This window comes from Nuphar pumila, chromosome 3 (assembly GCF_984573655.1).
Source record: "Nuphar pumila chromosome 3, dmNupPumi1.hap1.1, whole genome shotgun sequence".
Taxonomy (NCBI): Eukaryota; Viridiplantae; Streptophyta; class Magnoliopsida; order Nymphaeales; family Nymphaeaceae; genus Nuphar; species Nuphar pumila.
In genome coordinates, this window is record NC_143251.1 from 140,004,793 (window position 1) to 140,020,408 (window position 15,616).

Genomic DNA, 15,616 nt, shown 5'->3' on the forward strand with positions numbered 1-15,616 from the left:
GCTTACACAAGCTGACGAGAGTTGATCACCCTTTGTTCATGCTTAGCTTGGTGACCACTAGCTGGCTTATCCTTGGCTTGTTGAGCCTATTTGCCAAGCCTAAATGAGTTTAAATTGCCAAGCCGTGAGTTGGTTGGTGATCCGTTCAGTATTTTTTCTAGACAGGCCCCAACCAGTTACCAATACTAATCAAATCAATCATGCACTTGATGATGATCTGCGAACCGATGCTTGAAAGTTTTTAGTCTTGCTAGACTACTAGCCACATAATTTAGCTCTTTTTGAAGCACAAATACAATGAAAAGCATCAAACTCAAAGAGCAAATTCACAATATTCAGGCTCACAAAGACTGATGGCACCAGCAATATCTCTATGTGACGATTCTAAGATTACCTTCCATTTCCTTGGGATCAAAGACAATTTTCTTCCAAACAATCCATTCATGTTGTAGCCCTTGAGGAAGCCGAATTATTAGGCCGGGTACTTTTGCAAAGTACGTGGCTGTAGACCCAAGGAGTTTGGCGCAGTGGGATGGGGGCCTAGACCGTTTGACGTGCAGCCTAGGTTCAAATCTCATGGGCATCAACCCCTGTGTAAGCCTAAATGAGTTTTATACAACCATGTATTATTGGGATTCAAACTTGCAACGTCCCAACACAAGGTTCCGTGCACTAACAAACAAGCGGATCCCCCTTTGGAATGAAGAACTTGACTAATGCTACCACCCGAATCATATGCTTAGTTGGGCTGATTCTGTCTGCCGTACTTATGGTCGCTATCCTAACAACAAAGCTTAATATCATGATAATTAGCTAAGCAAAAAGTACCCAAAAAATGCAAAAAAAAAACTATGAAAATAATGCTTTGGGACCTTAACACGTGGCAAAAGAGCAGCAGAAAGCCTTGTTGTCAGACACAAGCGTTCGTTCTACATTCATTTATTGTCTGAGAGAAACTGGCCTAAAAGGACCCTGTTCCTCCAGAGGATCTATCTTGATCTTAGCCGTCCAACCAATACATGTAGACGGCAAGACGTAGTCCAAGATCGTGAGAGTATGGAGTAATGTAGCAGTTTGTTGGATGACTATGATTGTAGTTTGATCCTATCCGTCTAATTGATAATCTAGACGACTAGACGTAGTCCACATCCAGGCGAGAGTATGGACAAGTGTATCTGTTGGTTGGACGGCTGGGATTGAATGTAGGATGGATCCGCCAGATGGTGGGATCCATGTTTCTTGGGCGTCCCAATTTCAAAGGGCGTAAAGCCTCTCTCTCTCTCTCTCAGAGGCAAAGGGTGAACGCGAGAACAATGGTGAGTTCATCTAGAGAAAGCCCCTCGACCTCAGGTATTTCCACTACACTTTACTGTTCTCCTCATTTTCTACAAATCTTTGCATGAGATCTCTCCGTTTGGGCATCTCTCCCATTACGTTTTTCCCTCTGAATGGAGGGAGATGTAGTTGGGATTATTCAGATTGATGTATATATGCATAGATCTGATTGGATTAATGATGTTGGTACTCCGTAAAAATCATCGTTTGATCCAAATTCAAGATACCCATATGATAGTTTGGCCTTTCTGCGACTTTACCGGGTAAGGATGTATTCCTGCTCGGTAGTTCCTCTAAATCTCGCATTTTTCTAGTGAAAATTTTGTTGGGATCTTAGTTCTTTTTCTTTTATTCTTGTTGGGGAATTTGGACGCGGCTCCTTCTAATTCAGAGGATTGGAATAAGCAGGGAAATGGAATTACTGCTTATCCCACTTTTTCTGGATAAGTGATCGTATCCAAAGATTCCAAACACCACTTTAAAGTTTTGATTTGATTAAGATCAACGTGGATTTGGGACGTACTAATTGGATTTTCAAGATTTTCCATAATTATCAGGAAATGATAAAAACCAATAGCGGTTTCCTTTCCCCCCGATAAGTATCGACAGCAACTGGTTGAATTCAACTATCTTCCAGTTTTGTTTGGACCAAATTGCCAAAGTCTTGGATCTAGCCTTAGATAGAAGTGCTATAAGCCTATAACATGCTACCTTGAATCACTGTTGGCATTTCTCCATGTTGATTTTGAGGCCATGTGGGTGATGGCATATTCAATTCTACCTCTGACTATAGAACTTGTATTACCAAAAATATGAGATGGGGAAGGAAAATTAACCAGTAGATGGATCTGCAACTCATATCAACACCTTCTCTGTCATTGGCTACAATTGTATCTTATTTCCCATTCCTAATAGCATTTTTTTGGGCTCCCGATCCTTCTTCCAGAACTTGAACCTTCACTTAATTGGTCCGTGTTAAGACACCATTCGCTGCAGCACCAGACAGCATGGTTTCCTTCTTTGTAGTGTTTTCACTCATCACTTTCATAGCCTTTGCACTTAGGCCTGGATGTCTGGTGAAGTGGCAGTAACGGGCCAGACTTCTGCCCCAAATTTAGGGCGTGAGTCAGCTTAGCTCCAGCAAGATGCAAGTTCTTTCTAATGGGTGTGGCATGTGGTTGGCTTGAATGCATTTAGAACCAGGCCCACTTTTCAGCCCTGTTCTGATCACAACCATGCCTAGGCACAAGTGGATATGGCTGTTTTGGGCCTATCTCAGGCCTGGTTTCCCTCGGGTTGCGTCCTAAAGTGGCCATTTTTTGAGAATTTTCCCCCATCCCCTATGGTTTATATCACTACAGCTCCTGGATTCTTCCACTTATACTCATTTTCTCCTTTCATTACACTGTGATTCCACATGGGCACTGGCTCATTTGACATTGATGTCTTTGATGATTGAACAAAAGGAGCAGATTCATTCTCACTCAACTATGTGTGCACTCAACAGATATCAGCAGTGTTTTTGAAAATGTTGCAATATCAACATGATATTGTGAAAGGGGACTAAATAGGTAAAATATCATGACATTTTTAAGACAGGAAATTTGAACACATCACAATATCTGATAATTGTGATATTATTGTGATATTTTCAGCTTGTTTTTACTTTATAATATTTTTTCTAAATTTTAAACATTGTTTTACTTCTTTCCTTTTTTTATATGTTAAAAGCTTTTGTACCTTTATATTCATTTATTTAAAAAGATAGTCTAAAGCTATTCTTTTCTTATTTATTGTGTTAATTCTCATTATTCTTTAAATTTGTTAACTACTAAGATTTGAGTTTTTCCTGAAATTTATCAAAAAATCTATAGTATCTTGAGATCTTACCTTGCTGAGAAAATATAAATGAGAGTGATATATGTGGTTATGGTACATACATACAATTTTTGGTGGAAATTGAAGATAAGAATTCAAAGATATACAAGAACATACATTAGGAACTGTCTTATTACTTATAGGACTTACATCTAGCTTTTATTTCGTGTGTGCATGTGCCTGTGCATGTATGCGCCCATGCATGTGCCAATGTATATATAGCTTTTGATTAAGAGTATCTTATCTCTTATAAGACTAACCCAAGATTGTCACAACCTGGCATTCTGTGATGCCGGTCTTTCTTTATCAGCAAAAAGCAAAAGAAGAAAAGAAAAAGGAAAGTCTATTACTTGATCTAGATTGTCCCGTCACTGAATGCTATAATCTCTTTATTGGTTTCTTAGTGACTATTTTTATGTTTTGTTGTTAATGATGTGTTTAATGTGTTGAAATTTCATGATGAAAAATCAATCCATTTAAAAAGTAATCTCTGTGTTTCCTCTTTCAGGTTTTCACATGAAACATGAATGCATAAATCCTTTTCAGTCATTGTCGTATGTTGCTTATCACTTCTCAACAAGTGGAATTGCAGTTGCTACAGCAACTGGCTTTACTCATCCTCTAGGTTTGTAATCACAGTTTTATGAGATCTTTTACTTCGATGTTTTCAGTAAAATGCTCAGGTTGCAGAATTTCACACGCAACTGTGATCTATATGGCAGTGTAATTGTTGTATAAGGTTTCATAGAGACTCTCTCTCAACATACATGCGCACACACATTCACATGCAAGCATGCTCATCAATTTCTTTGTCTTCTAGGAAGGCTATGAACATGCACAAGCATGCTCATCAGCTTAAAAGTTTTCTTTTTCCCAAATTTACATATAAAAGTGGTTGGGCTTGGTTAAAAGGACCTCAAACTGGATCCCTGTCACTTGAATCATATCAAACAACCTGATATTCTACCTGACATATAAGGTGAAAGCACATTTAGATTGACTATCACTTGCTGGTAAAAAAAAGACGCATCAGAAGAAATGGGAATGAAAATTTAAAAATAAGCAGCATATATTCATATAAATGGGTTAGTGTGATGTACATTAGTATTTAGAATAAGTTCTACATGCTTGAGCATCCTGTGCAACTTGAGGTCTCAGACCTATAGATCATAAACAAATACAAATGGATTTGTTAGATGTATTTGTTGATAGCCAGAATGTTTATACCAAAACAATTTTTCTATTTATGTACATCAGAAGAACCCCTGTTATCATTAGATACTGTAGATCAATTAAGGATTTTGTGGCATATTTTGCTGCAGAATTCATTTTAAGTGCCATTTTGGAACATCTGACAATTCAAGTACTGTACACAAGTTTCAAGATTTAGCTGTTTGCAATGCTTTATTGTAAATATTCTTGTTTCATCAGCAGATGTTCTCAAAGTCAGACTACAAATGCAGCTTGTTGGCCAAAGAGGGCCCTTAGATGGAATGGTAGCTCTTAAACTTGCTGTTTTGCATTGATATTGTACAACCATACTAGTGAGAATCCTTCTGCAATTTGTCGCTAAATTTCAGGGAAAAGTTTTTGCACAAATGCTAAAGGTAGAAGGTCCCAGAGCATTATATTTGGGGCTTGGTCCTGCGTTGACAAGATCGGTTCTTTATGGGGGCCTTCGGTTAGGCTTGTATGATCCGTGCAAGTATGTCTGTGACTTGTCATTTGGATGCACAAACATTTTGGTAAAACTTGCAGCTGGAGCCTTCTCTGGCACCATTGCAACTGCATTGACAAATCCAGCTGAAGTCCTAAAGGTTTGTAAATTTGCTGTAAATAATGCATTTTTCCTAAATGTAGTTCTGCAGCATTTTGTTATTTTTTGACACTGGACTAAGAGGTTGCATTCTTATGTCATGATGTATGGCAAAGTGGTTCTATTATTCAGGTGCGACTGCAAATGAATTCAAATGCGGGTGGAGGGAATGCTTTCAAATTAATGCAAAAAATCATGTCAGAAGAAGGCATAACAGCTCTCTGGAAGGGAGTTGGCCCTGCAATGGCCCGAGCTGCTGCTCTAACGGCATCACAGCTTGCAACATATGACGAAAGCAAGCAGGTTCCATTTTCTGGATGGCTATTTATAGTCTAGAATCTTAGTACCCTACAACTATTCATCAGTCACCTTACTTGGAGTGTGAGTTTGATATGCATTCTTCACTTCTAATTCAGGTGTTAACCAAGTGGACTAGTCTCAAGGAGGGGTTTCAACTACATTTCATGTACAGTGGAACTTCTGCTATAACTGTAGCCTAGTTTGTTCTGTAATTGTCAAAATTGTCAACATTGATGCTTTTAAATAGTAAGATTTAGCCCATCCAAATGGCTTATTTGGATTTTTCTTTCAGAGAAAACTAACTGCAATCTATGAACATTGAAGTTCAAGTGCCATAGCAGGAACCATGGGGACCCTAGTGACTACACCTATGGACATGGTCAAAACCCGTGTAATGATGCAAAGAGAATCTAATGAAGTTGGAATCTACAGGAATGGATTCCATTGCGCATATCAGGTGTAGTTGTGAGAATTTCATGCACATCATTATAATAGTAATCTACTCAAAAGAGTTATACTCTTGTTTTAAACACTGTCCTTTGGTCATGCACTCTTATTCTAGCTTATTGATGATTTTTAAGTTTTCTTTTCATTTTTGCTCTTTCAGGTAATACGTACGGAAGGCCCCCTGGCTCTTTACAAAGGGTGAGCACTCTCTGCTTTCAAGTTTATGTCATGTATTGCTGATGGTGACTTATTTATATTACTCAATGTTCTTGATTATATTAGTGTCAGTTATTTGGTATTCTCATGTTTCTATCAATTAAAAATTCACCTGCATTAAGGAGTATGGTTTTCCAGGGCAATATAAATTATTCCCTCCTAATAAGCCCACTGTTCAGAGTTCAGAACTTCAGACAACTATGGGGTCTTACCTCTAATGACTGCGAAGTTGTTTCATGTTTTGATTCTATTTGATTAGATTTTGATGCTCAAGGATATTTTTGTTAGGGGATTTGCAATCTTTGCAAGATTAGGCCCACAAACGACAATCACATTTCTTGTCTGCGAGAAGCTGCGGGAACTTGCTGGAATGAAATCTATCTGATCATTCACTTCCATTTCAACAGTTGTAATTCATTTCTATGTAGTGGTTGCCAATTTATTTTTTAAGGGACACTTCTGTCTCCTTCCTTTGAAATTGTTGTTTGTATGAATGCTGAGAACTGTGGAGCTCTGAATTTATTCATTGAAGATTTAAAATTGGTTCTATAGTTCAACTTAAAGTCCCATCCTACCATAAAATCCTCAACATGGAAAACGTTGCAGACATGGCTGTATTTGCCCTGCTCACCTGATGGTCCGCAATGTGATGTAGAACCGTGCACGTTCATTATAACCTGATAAAAATGCCAAGTGAGCCTTGATTTTATTCCATGATATATTGATGTGTAAAAATGCATTTACCTTTTGCATCCAGATTTGCATGCTGAGTAAACAAAAAAAAAAATTGAAGACAGAAGGGAAAGACAAAAGTGCTAGGCTGATGCAATGGTGAAAAAAACTTGAAGACGGGAGAAAGACAAAAGTGTTAGGCTGAAGCAAAGGACAATGGCTCAGTAAGTGGTCCTGCAATTTTGCATGGGCAAGAACAAGAAGCAACTCGTGTTTGTGATTATGTCTTGTTACATGAAAATGGTGCTTATGGTGCTTTATGAGCCCATGATATGGAGAGTGGGCACTCCGAGACCACAAAAATACATAGCTTAGTTGAAGTGCTTGATGGCTTGTCATGTGGTCTTCTTTGTTTAGTCGGAAATGACTGTACTTAATAGCCTAAATGACATGTTTCCTAAAATGCCCCACAATTTACCAAATCCACCGAATGGACAATGTCACAGGTTCTCAAATTTTTTGGTCGTTGGGTGTGAATTTTTTATTTTTGCACGTTGTGACGATAAAATAATACACCCACGAAACTCCTCGATAAAATCACATCTAAAGTTGCAAAATTCCAAAAAAGTTTGAGAAATTTCAAATAATTTGTGAAACTCCAAACAATTTGTGAAACTCATCACAAGTTTCACAATGCACGTTGCAAAAATCCTTTCTAGTGTTGTGAAAGTTTGTATCTTGCAAATTTTAGAACAATTATCACATTGGTATTACGAAATTTTCTACGAATAATATAAAAATAAAGCTAGGATTTCACAAAAACTAGGTTTTTTGTGGTGGTATCCAACTAGTGAGAAATTATGGCCATTTTCCCACGGCCAAGCGGTAGTGGTGAGAAAATTGACGATACTTCATCAGCAAAAAATCATCGACGATGAGAAGTTCGACGAAAAATCAACGTTAAGAAGATCAGCGGAAAATCATCGACACTCAGAAGATCAATGACGCTTCTGGTAAGGGCATTTTATGGTATGGGTGAAACAGAAAATGAAATCCATAGTCAGCATTCGATCACATGGTATGGGTGAGATATGCAACATTCTTGAGGCTATCCCTTTCTAACGAACCGTGATAGCTGGATAAATGTGTTTTCTCCCCATCAACACAAAGTCATCGTATCTCACAGTTAGCGTTTGATCACATGGTATGGGTAAGATACTTTGTTTTCTCTCAATCAAATATGCAATGAAAACTAACATTCTTGTAAAAAAATGAAATAAATGCAATGTACGAGTGACTTCATTTTATGAAAAATAGAATAAATGAAATGTATGAGCGATTTTATTTTGTGAAAGAATGAAATAAATGCAATATATAAGCATCTTCATTTTGTGAAAGAATAGAATGAATGCAACGTATGAACGACTTCATTTTGTAAAAAATAGAATGAATGCAATGTATGAGCTACTTCATTTTGTTAAAGTGCATGCTTTGTTTCTTAACCCCCTTTTTGCATTTGAATGCCCTATTTTTGCAAACCCTAAATTTTGGCCCCCTCCAGTGATTTTTTCAATGAATTTCTTACAAAATAATTTTTTAGATTTTACAACAAAAATGATTTTTGTAATAACGACACAGTGCAATTAAGAAATTTTGCAATACTAGAGCCAAATTTTTTTTTGATTATAAAAAAATAAACTGAAATTCACATGTACCTTGCAAAATTTCTTTCTGATTTTTAAAAAATAAACTGAAAACAAGAACTAAAAACACGATCAAACAACTTCATTTCCTATTACAAACACAATCCATTCTCCTTTTATATAAATAATTCATTCTACTTAAGAAACAAGAATCAAACAACTTCATTCCCTGTTATATATACACAATTCATTCTTCTCAAAAAACAAAAATCAAATTAATATTGATTTGATTTATTTGATATGAAAACATGATTTTGTTATATTTATGTACTATTTTGTGAATTGATCTGTGTATTGATCCTTACAAGTTTGAATATGAGAGCATATATTCATTGAAAGGTCTTATACATTGACCCAATCCCTCAATTTTCACGTATTGCTATGTGAAGTAGGTCACACACTAGAGAAAACTTAGACATAAAGAAAGACAAATAGGGGGAGGAGAGTGATGAAAGAGAGATGGATTCTCAGTTGGGAAGGCCTTTAGCAATGTAAAGTTGTGCATATTGACCAAAGCACATGTAAGTATACGTGAAATAATTAATTATATATTTATAAATAATATAATATAGGACCCTAGCCATAAATGAAACTTTATTTTGTAGGTAACATGGTGCTCTTACGAAGACTCTGATATAAATGAGGGTATGGTTATCCAAGTCATGAACCTTACAAGGAAGGATATTTGACTGCACAATATGAATGAAGTTGAACGCCAAATAACTAGTCAAGTGATCCAGCAATTTGGGTATGCTCAACAACAATCCTATTATCCTCCCATAATTAGCAGAAGCGCCTCAACCTATTTGAAGGATCAGTCAAACGATTACCCCACAATGTTCTCTAAACTTGAAAGTTGGTGTGATGACAACAATGACATCAGCTTGTATTCCATGGTATATGTCCTCCAAGAGAACGTAGTTGCTGACAACTAGCAGTTTCAACGTAAAGAGCAAAGTTGAGATGATAATATATATATATATATATATATATATATATATATATATATATATATATATATATATATATATATATATATATATACTTTGATTACAAATGAAAGGAGGATGAGCACATTGAAGCGAGAAAACAAAAGCTTAGAAGGACTGTAAGTGGAGTGAATGCAAACTTAGCTCTTGCAATAGATGAAATTTGTAGGCTACAAGATATATTTGAAGCAAAGGAGCTCATTATACATAATCAATAAGAGCTTTTGCAATCTCAAGCAGTGTTGCTCTCTTGCAAGGATAGAGAGCTTGAAGAGCTAAAAGCACGATGACATGATATACAATATCCACAAGACTTGCAAGCCCAAATTTCTTGCAATTGTGATCAGATTCACAAACAATTTTTTGTTGTATAGATACATTCACAAATAATTATTTTTTGTATATAATTTTGTTGCAATTGAATAAAAGGTGTAATATGAAATACTTTTGTTTTATTGTTTGAATGTATATATTGTGAATGCGTAGATGTATAAATAAATTGTAATAGATTTTTTATTATGAATATATATATATATATATATATATTATAACAAGTTTTTTTATAGGAATATATATAATGTGAATGTATCAATGTTTGAATGTATATACTATAGATGTGTGAATGTATATACAAATTATAATATATGTATTTTTACTATGAATATATGAATGTATGTAAAATAACGTGTTTAAACTATATTCGAATGATGACATGATTTATATCAAAGTGTGAACATGAGAATATTCACATATTGAATATTGTGAATGTCCTCATGTTATTCGCAAACTTTGATTTTAACAATTAGATGACATTCACACATCAGAGTGTGTGAACCTCAAGACATTCGCAACTGAAGACTTAACCTTATCAATTGAACGATATCCGTATATCAGAGTGTGAACCTTAGGACATTCGCAACTGAGGACTTAACTTTATCAATTGGATGACATTCACGAAGCTAAGGATGCTTACGACATATGTTTTTAAAGTTCACATCACATAATTGCTTAAGTCATTTTTTAAGAGAAGTGAGGTTCACATACAATCAACACATATTTGTGAACCTAAAACTATATTTGTGAAGGAAAACACATATTTGCATATGTCAATATTTGACAATTATGAAGGTTAGGAGGTTTGTTTTGATATTTGTGAACTCTGGCATGTATTTGCAAATATCATTTTTTGAACTTTAAGTTATTATATACTTAAAGAAGATCCACATGTAATTAACGTGTGAAGGTTCTTATGTTAGCAAATATGTGACACAAACATGTGGACCTCGTTCTCATCACAGAGTTGTGAAGGTCAAGACGTTTACATCACATATTTGTGATCTCAGACATGTATTTACGGATGTCATTTTTAAAATGCGAACTATGACCTTTATTTGTGAATGTCCTCTGTTTCACATAATGCTATATGCGATCGTCACCATGATTGTTAGAACCTACCAATTATAAAGTAAATTCATTCACAAGTTGTCATCCACAAGCTATTTAATGTAAATTCTATAATAAGTATAATATTTTCATATTTTGCATTACTTTGTTACTATCATCCATTATTTAACTATACATTAAATTTTATGTAAGGAAGATCACATATAGTTTTTGCTTTTGTTTTTGTTATAACTTCCTACTCTGATGTCATATTGACCTGACTTTTAGCTTGTTGGAAAGATAAGATCCTCTCTCGCTTCTGCTTTATCCACACCTGCTCGCGTGGGTGCTTTACTTTAAGGCGGAACACTCCCCTACTGATGCATTTTTACACCCCAGAGCTTCGAGATATCGCTTAGCCCCGTTCGTCTTTGGCACAAGAGTTTAATTGATAATTTGAACAAAAGTTTAGAGGATTCTATTTTGGAGTCTAAAAGTTTAAACTAACAGAACTTTATAATAACCTTATCAAAATTGATGTGTTTACAGATGTCCCTCTTTGGCATTAATCGAATGCAGTTCGATTTATGGCAAAGAAGTAGATACATGTGAAGACTGACCAATTTTTGGTGCCACTGGATTAGCAAGGCCCTTTTGGTGGTTTCGTCGAACACAGTCAGTCTGATGCTGAGACAACTAGGATTTTGAGACTGTTTGTGATCTCATCGAGCAAGGTCAGGCCAATATTAAGAGGCTGGTTTTGAAGATCATCTATGGTCTTGTCAAGTAAGGTTGGGCTGGTTTCTAGATGACTGAATTGTTGAGACCATTTTGGTGGTCCTGACATGCATCCAAAGGAGGGAGTTGGACTGTCGAGACCATTATGGGTCTCACCGAGAGAGGTCAGATCAGTTTGAGGACAACTAGATTATCAAGGCCATTTAGTGGTCTTGCCGAGCAAGGTCATTGCTAGTGCAGAGACAACTATATTGTCGAGAACATTTGACAGTGTAGCTAAATGAAGTCAGTGTTAGTACCAAAAAGAAAAATAACTGGGATGTAGAGACCATTGTGGGTCCTGCCGAATGAGGTCAAGCTAGTTTAGGAATTACTTTATTTGTAATAGAGAGAAAATGTTTGGCTTTAGGTGGGGGTAACACAAGATGAATACAAGTATCTTTTAAGCCTTTTAGGCCCGTTTTGATTTTTGATATTTTTTAATGATTTTCTTTTTAAGAATTTGTGAGAGAAAGCACCAAGAGTCCTATACATCTTATATGTTTATAAATAGGGTAAAGTTGTCTAAGTAAGGCCTTATGGTGGAGATACACTTTCTAAAAAATTTATTTAGACATGAGGCTTCTTGCCCCAATAAGGAGAGTCAGGTATACTTTGGTCAGGTGACACCGAAGAAATGACAGACCTTTGTATGTACTTCTTAGACTTAACATCCCTATAACAGGACTCTTCGGTGTATTATGATACATGTAATGATATGCAGTGGGACTCATGCATTTGTAGTAGAGTGTGAAGCTTATGATTGATTATATAAGGTTAAAGATTTTTGCTTTTTTCTTTATTTCTTAGATATTAGAACCTTCTTGACAAGTTGATTCTTGCACTTGAGACTTTTCACCTCTTAGGTTGGTTTAAGGTAGTGACACTCAGCTTCACTAAGATTTTTTTCTTTTAATTTTGCCTTGGTTTCAAGTGATTAGTTATATAGACATGAGATTATGTCTCAATGCATTCATGTTAGGTCTAATGTTTTCCACTAAGACTTGAACTTTGAAGGACTAGAGCATGATGAGAATACATTCAAGTACACCTCTTGCCCATATGTAAGTTTATCAGAGTCTTTGATTTTAACTTGAGATAACTTTATTCCTTACTTTTACCATCCTTTGACCTGAGACTTAGCAACCATGGGTCTCATGGCTTTCCAGTCCAAGAGGGATGCTCCTAGCTATCCAACCTCTGCCTCTAAAGTTATATGACCGGAACCTGTCACCTTGCCATACATTTAGAGGTAAGTATTACTTTCTCCTAGCATACACTTTTCTACTCTAATATCTACCCTTAAAGCAGTCTTTAGGTCGAAGCTTGTTACCTCATCATGGACTCGGAGTAGGTATTAGTCTAAATGCACTATTGACTTTTTTAACTTTTTTTTCTTTTATTCTTTTGGTATTTTTTTTCTTTTTTAATATTTTTTCTTATCTAGATAAAAGAAAAAGACTCTTCAGGGGGACTAACCTATGAAGTAGATTAGCATTGAAGGTATTCAATACCCAACCTTTTTTTTCTAGAGAGTCGGTTGCCTAAGTAGGTATTCACTGGATCTATACTCATGCATTGATACTATTCTTGTGCACCTATAATTCATCTTTATAGACTCATGAGCTAGAATTATTGGATTAAAATACCTTAGCCTGACTGTGTCACTTTCTTATCTTTTCCTAAGACTTAGATGTCTTATGTCATAGACTCTCAAGTGCAGAGATATACTTGAGGGAAAAACTATTTTGATGAGAGCTGAGTCTATTTTGGGATAAAATCTCTAACCTTTAATGATCTTTCAATAATATGTCTTATATCATGATGAAGTTCTGTCATCCTCCCATGACTTGTAGTCAAGGTGAACTGGACTGTTAAGACCGTTCTGGGTCTTGCCGAATGAGGTTGGACCAGTTCAATGATAACTTAGGTATGAAGACTATTGTGGGTTTTGCCGAATGAGGTCTGAGCCAGTGTCCAGAGATAAACCAGGTTTTGAAGACCATCTTGGTATCGTCAAACGAGATCAAGTCGGTTGAGATTTGTATGCTTGGTTGCTAGAGGTTTCTTCTTATATAAGATATTTAGATTTTGGATGACTTTATGATGCCCTATACCTAGGTTTTAAATAGGTTTAGAATTATTTGATATGCCCTTATATGATTTTGACAGAAATGCATCATTGAAAATTATAAAAAAAAATAAAGAAAGGGGTTTAATAAAAACTTTCTTAGTCTTGTCAACATGAATATTATGATGCTGCAATGAAGAGGATATGTTGAACCATATAAAGAAAAATCCTTTTGATTTTTTTGGATTTTCGTATTGTTTTGGATTTTTAGAATATTTTGTTTTTTTAATTTTAAAACTTTTTTATTTTTTTAGGTTTTTAATTTTTTTTTTATTTTTGTTTTTCAAAAAACTATTTATAGAGTTTAGGTTTTGAGGGCTTACTTGGGGTCGTGGAATGATAATTTAAGTGGGACATCATTCTCCTTGCATACTGTTATAGTCTGAATCTATCCTGTGGGAGCCTTGCCCTGAGTCTAATGGTTCTCTGCAAAAGGAGACATAATAGAATTCAGATCGCTACTTGAATCTTGAGGCCCAAGATTAAGTTCATTGAAAGAAATAGCTAATCTATATCATCTGCTATGACGAGACCCCCCACTAAGCTAACAATAGTGGTTGCCTTTCTAAAGTGTTCCTTCAAGGTTCATGTGAGCTTTTTCTGGTTCTTTTCCACCCAGAGGTTCTTGAAGCTGAGCCTCTGAGTTTCAACCTTGGGTATTGCTGTGAGAGGTTCTGTGATACCCTGGTGACTCTTTTCCAATCCCTTGAAATTCTCATACCCCATGTGCAGGACCATTCTCCACACATTAATATACTTTGAAACTTGCTAATATTATGGATGATTTTTTAGATGAGAGCCATCTATCCTCCCTCCTCACTTGAAGACTTTGAGCCTTTAGAAATGTTCATCACTGACACTTGGCTTGAGTTGGAAGATGCTACATTCATGATTGCACTAGATGATGATGCCGCCTCTTCCTTCGTCCAAACAGTTGGCATATCAGTTTGTTTCTCTGGTCTAAACAACATGGGTTATACTGTCCTGATAGTCAAGTCATCCGCATACACCACCAAAATTTGATCTTCTCACAATATCTTCACACACTAATGAAATATAGAGAGGACAACTTTAAGGTCATGAATCCATGGTCTTCCCAACAACAAGTTGTATAAGGGTAGTATGTCCACCACATGAAAGAGTGTTTTATAAACAACATGACCTATCATCACATTTAATATTATGGTTCTCATTGTGGTGGTGGCATTGCCATCATATCTGCTGATTTGGATCACATATTTTCTCAATTTCACAAGTCTATTGGAAATGATGGTTAGGTAAATATTCATTCCACCACCCCTGTCCACGAAACATTTGGTAACTGACGTCCATTGATTTACACAGTTATGTACAGGGCCATTGTGTGGGATATCAAGGGCTTAGGCAAATCATCATCTAAAAAGGTAACCTACATATGAATCATGACCTAAGATATGCCTAAGATATGAGAGCCACCAATCCTTCAAACTGAGTACTAGGATGAATTTTGACATTCCTTAGAATCCCTTCTACTGCCTCCTGACGTTCTTTGAAAACTATGATCAATTTCAATATTAAGATGTTGGTCAGTGTCTTTGCTAAATGTGTCTTAATATTGTATTTTTCTTTTTTCGTATTCTTGGATTTCTCTGATGCCTTCCTACCGGATTTTGGTAGAGCGGTGATTTGGTGAGGTATTAAATGTGATGGTTTCTTCAAGGCCTCTAGCCGGTAGTTCCTTCCTGATCGTGTGACCTAACTAACACCATCTTTTAGCCATTTTTTTATAGAGAGTGCAAGGAGGTTGTCCGTCGTTGTGATGGTATTTTTGTGGTTTGATGTTGAGGGAGGAGCCTTGATGTGATTGTTGTTTGGTGGGTTCAGAAAAATCACGCTAACCTGAGGGACCTCTTGTTGAACTTATAGGCTCTCCCAAGAAACATGTTTCCTCTGTACCCTTCTTCCTCCTTGGTAGCACACTTGGGACATT

The 15,616-nt window shown here is 36.0% G+C and overlaps 1 protein-coding gene across 3 annotated transcripts; it reads left to right on the forward strand.

Moving 5' to 3' along the window:
- Positions 1 to 509: 509 nt before the first annotated feature.
- LOC149844091 (Mitochondrial substrate carrier family protein) lies at positions 510 to 7,050 on the forward strand. Of its 3 annotated transcripts, none has more exons than XM_090002053.1 (9): positions 510 to 1,350; positions 3,722 to 3,838; positions 4,645 to 4,709; positions 4,794 to 5,030; positions 5,162 to 5,332; positions 5,446 to 5,495; positions 5,654 to 5,786; positions 5,937 to 5,974; positions 6,750 to 7,050. In XM_090002053.1, the coding sequence occupies exons 1-9, from the start codon at positions 1,221 to 1,223 to the stop codon at positions 6,760 to 6,762; spliced, it is 954 nt and encodes a 317-aa protein (XP_089858179.1). In that variant the 5' UTR covers positions 510 to 1,220; the 3' UTR covers positions 6,763 to 7,050. The 3 variants fall into 3 exon arrangements, with proteins under 3 accessions (XP_089858179.1, XP_089858176.1, XP_089858177.1); XM_090002050.1 differs by lacking the exon at positions 6,750 to 7,050 and adding an exon at positions 6,281 to 6,532; XM_090002051.1 differs by lacking the exon at positions 6,750 to 7,050 and adding an exon at positions 6,281 to 6,532 and having other exon boundaries at positions 4,648 to 4,709.
- Positions 7,051 to 15,616: the final 8,566 nt, after the last annotated feature.

Coding starts and splice junctions, on each gene's coding strand:
- LOC149844091 (XM_090002050.1), top strand. CDS start 1,221: ATGGTGGGATCCATGTTTCTTGGGCGTCCCAATTTCAAAGGGCGTAAA. Junction 3,839..4,644: donor TGGCTTTACTCATCCTCTAG/GTTTGTAATCAC, acceptor TTGTTTCATCAG/CAGATGTTCTCAAAGTCAGA. Junction 5,333..5,445: donor CATATGACGAAAGCAAGCAG/GTTCCATTTTCT, acceptor CTTCTAATTCAG/GTGTTAACCAAGTGGACTAG.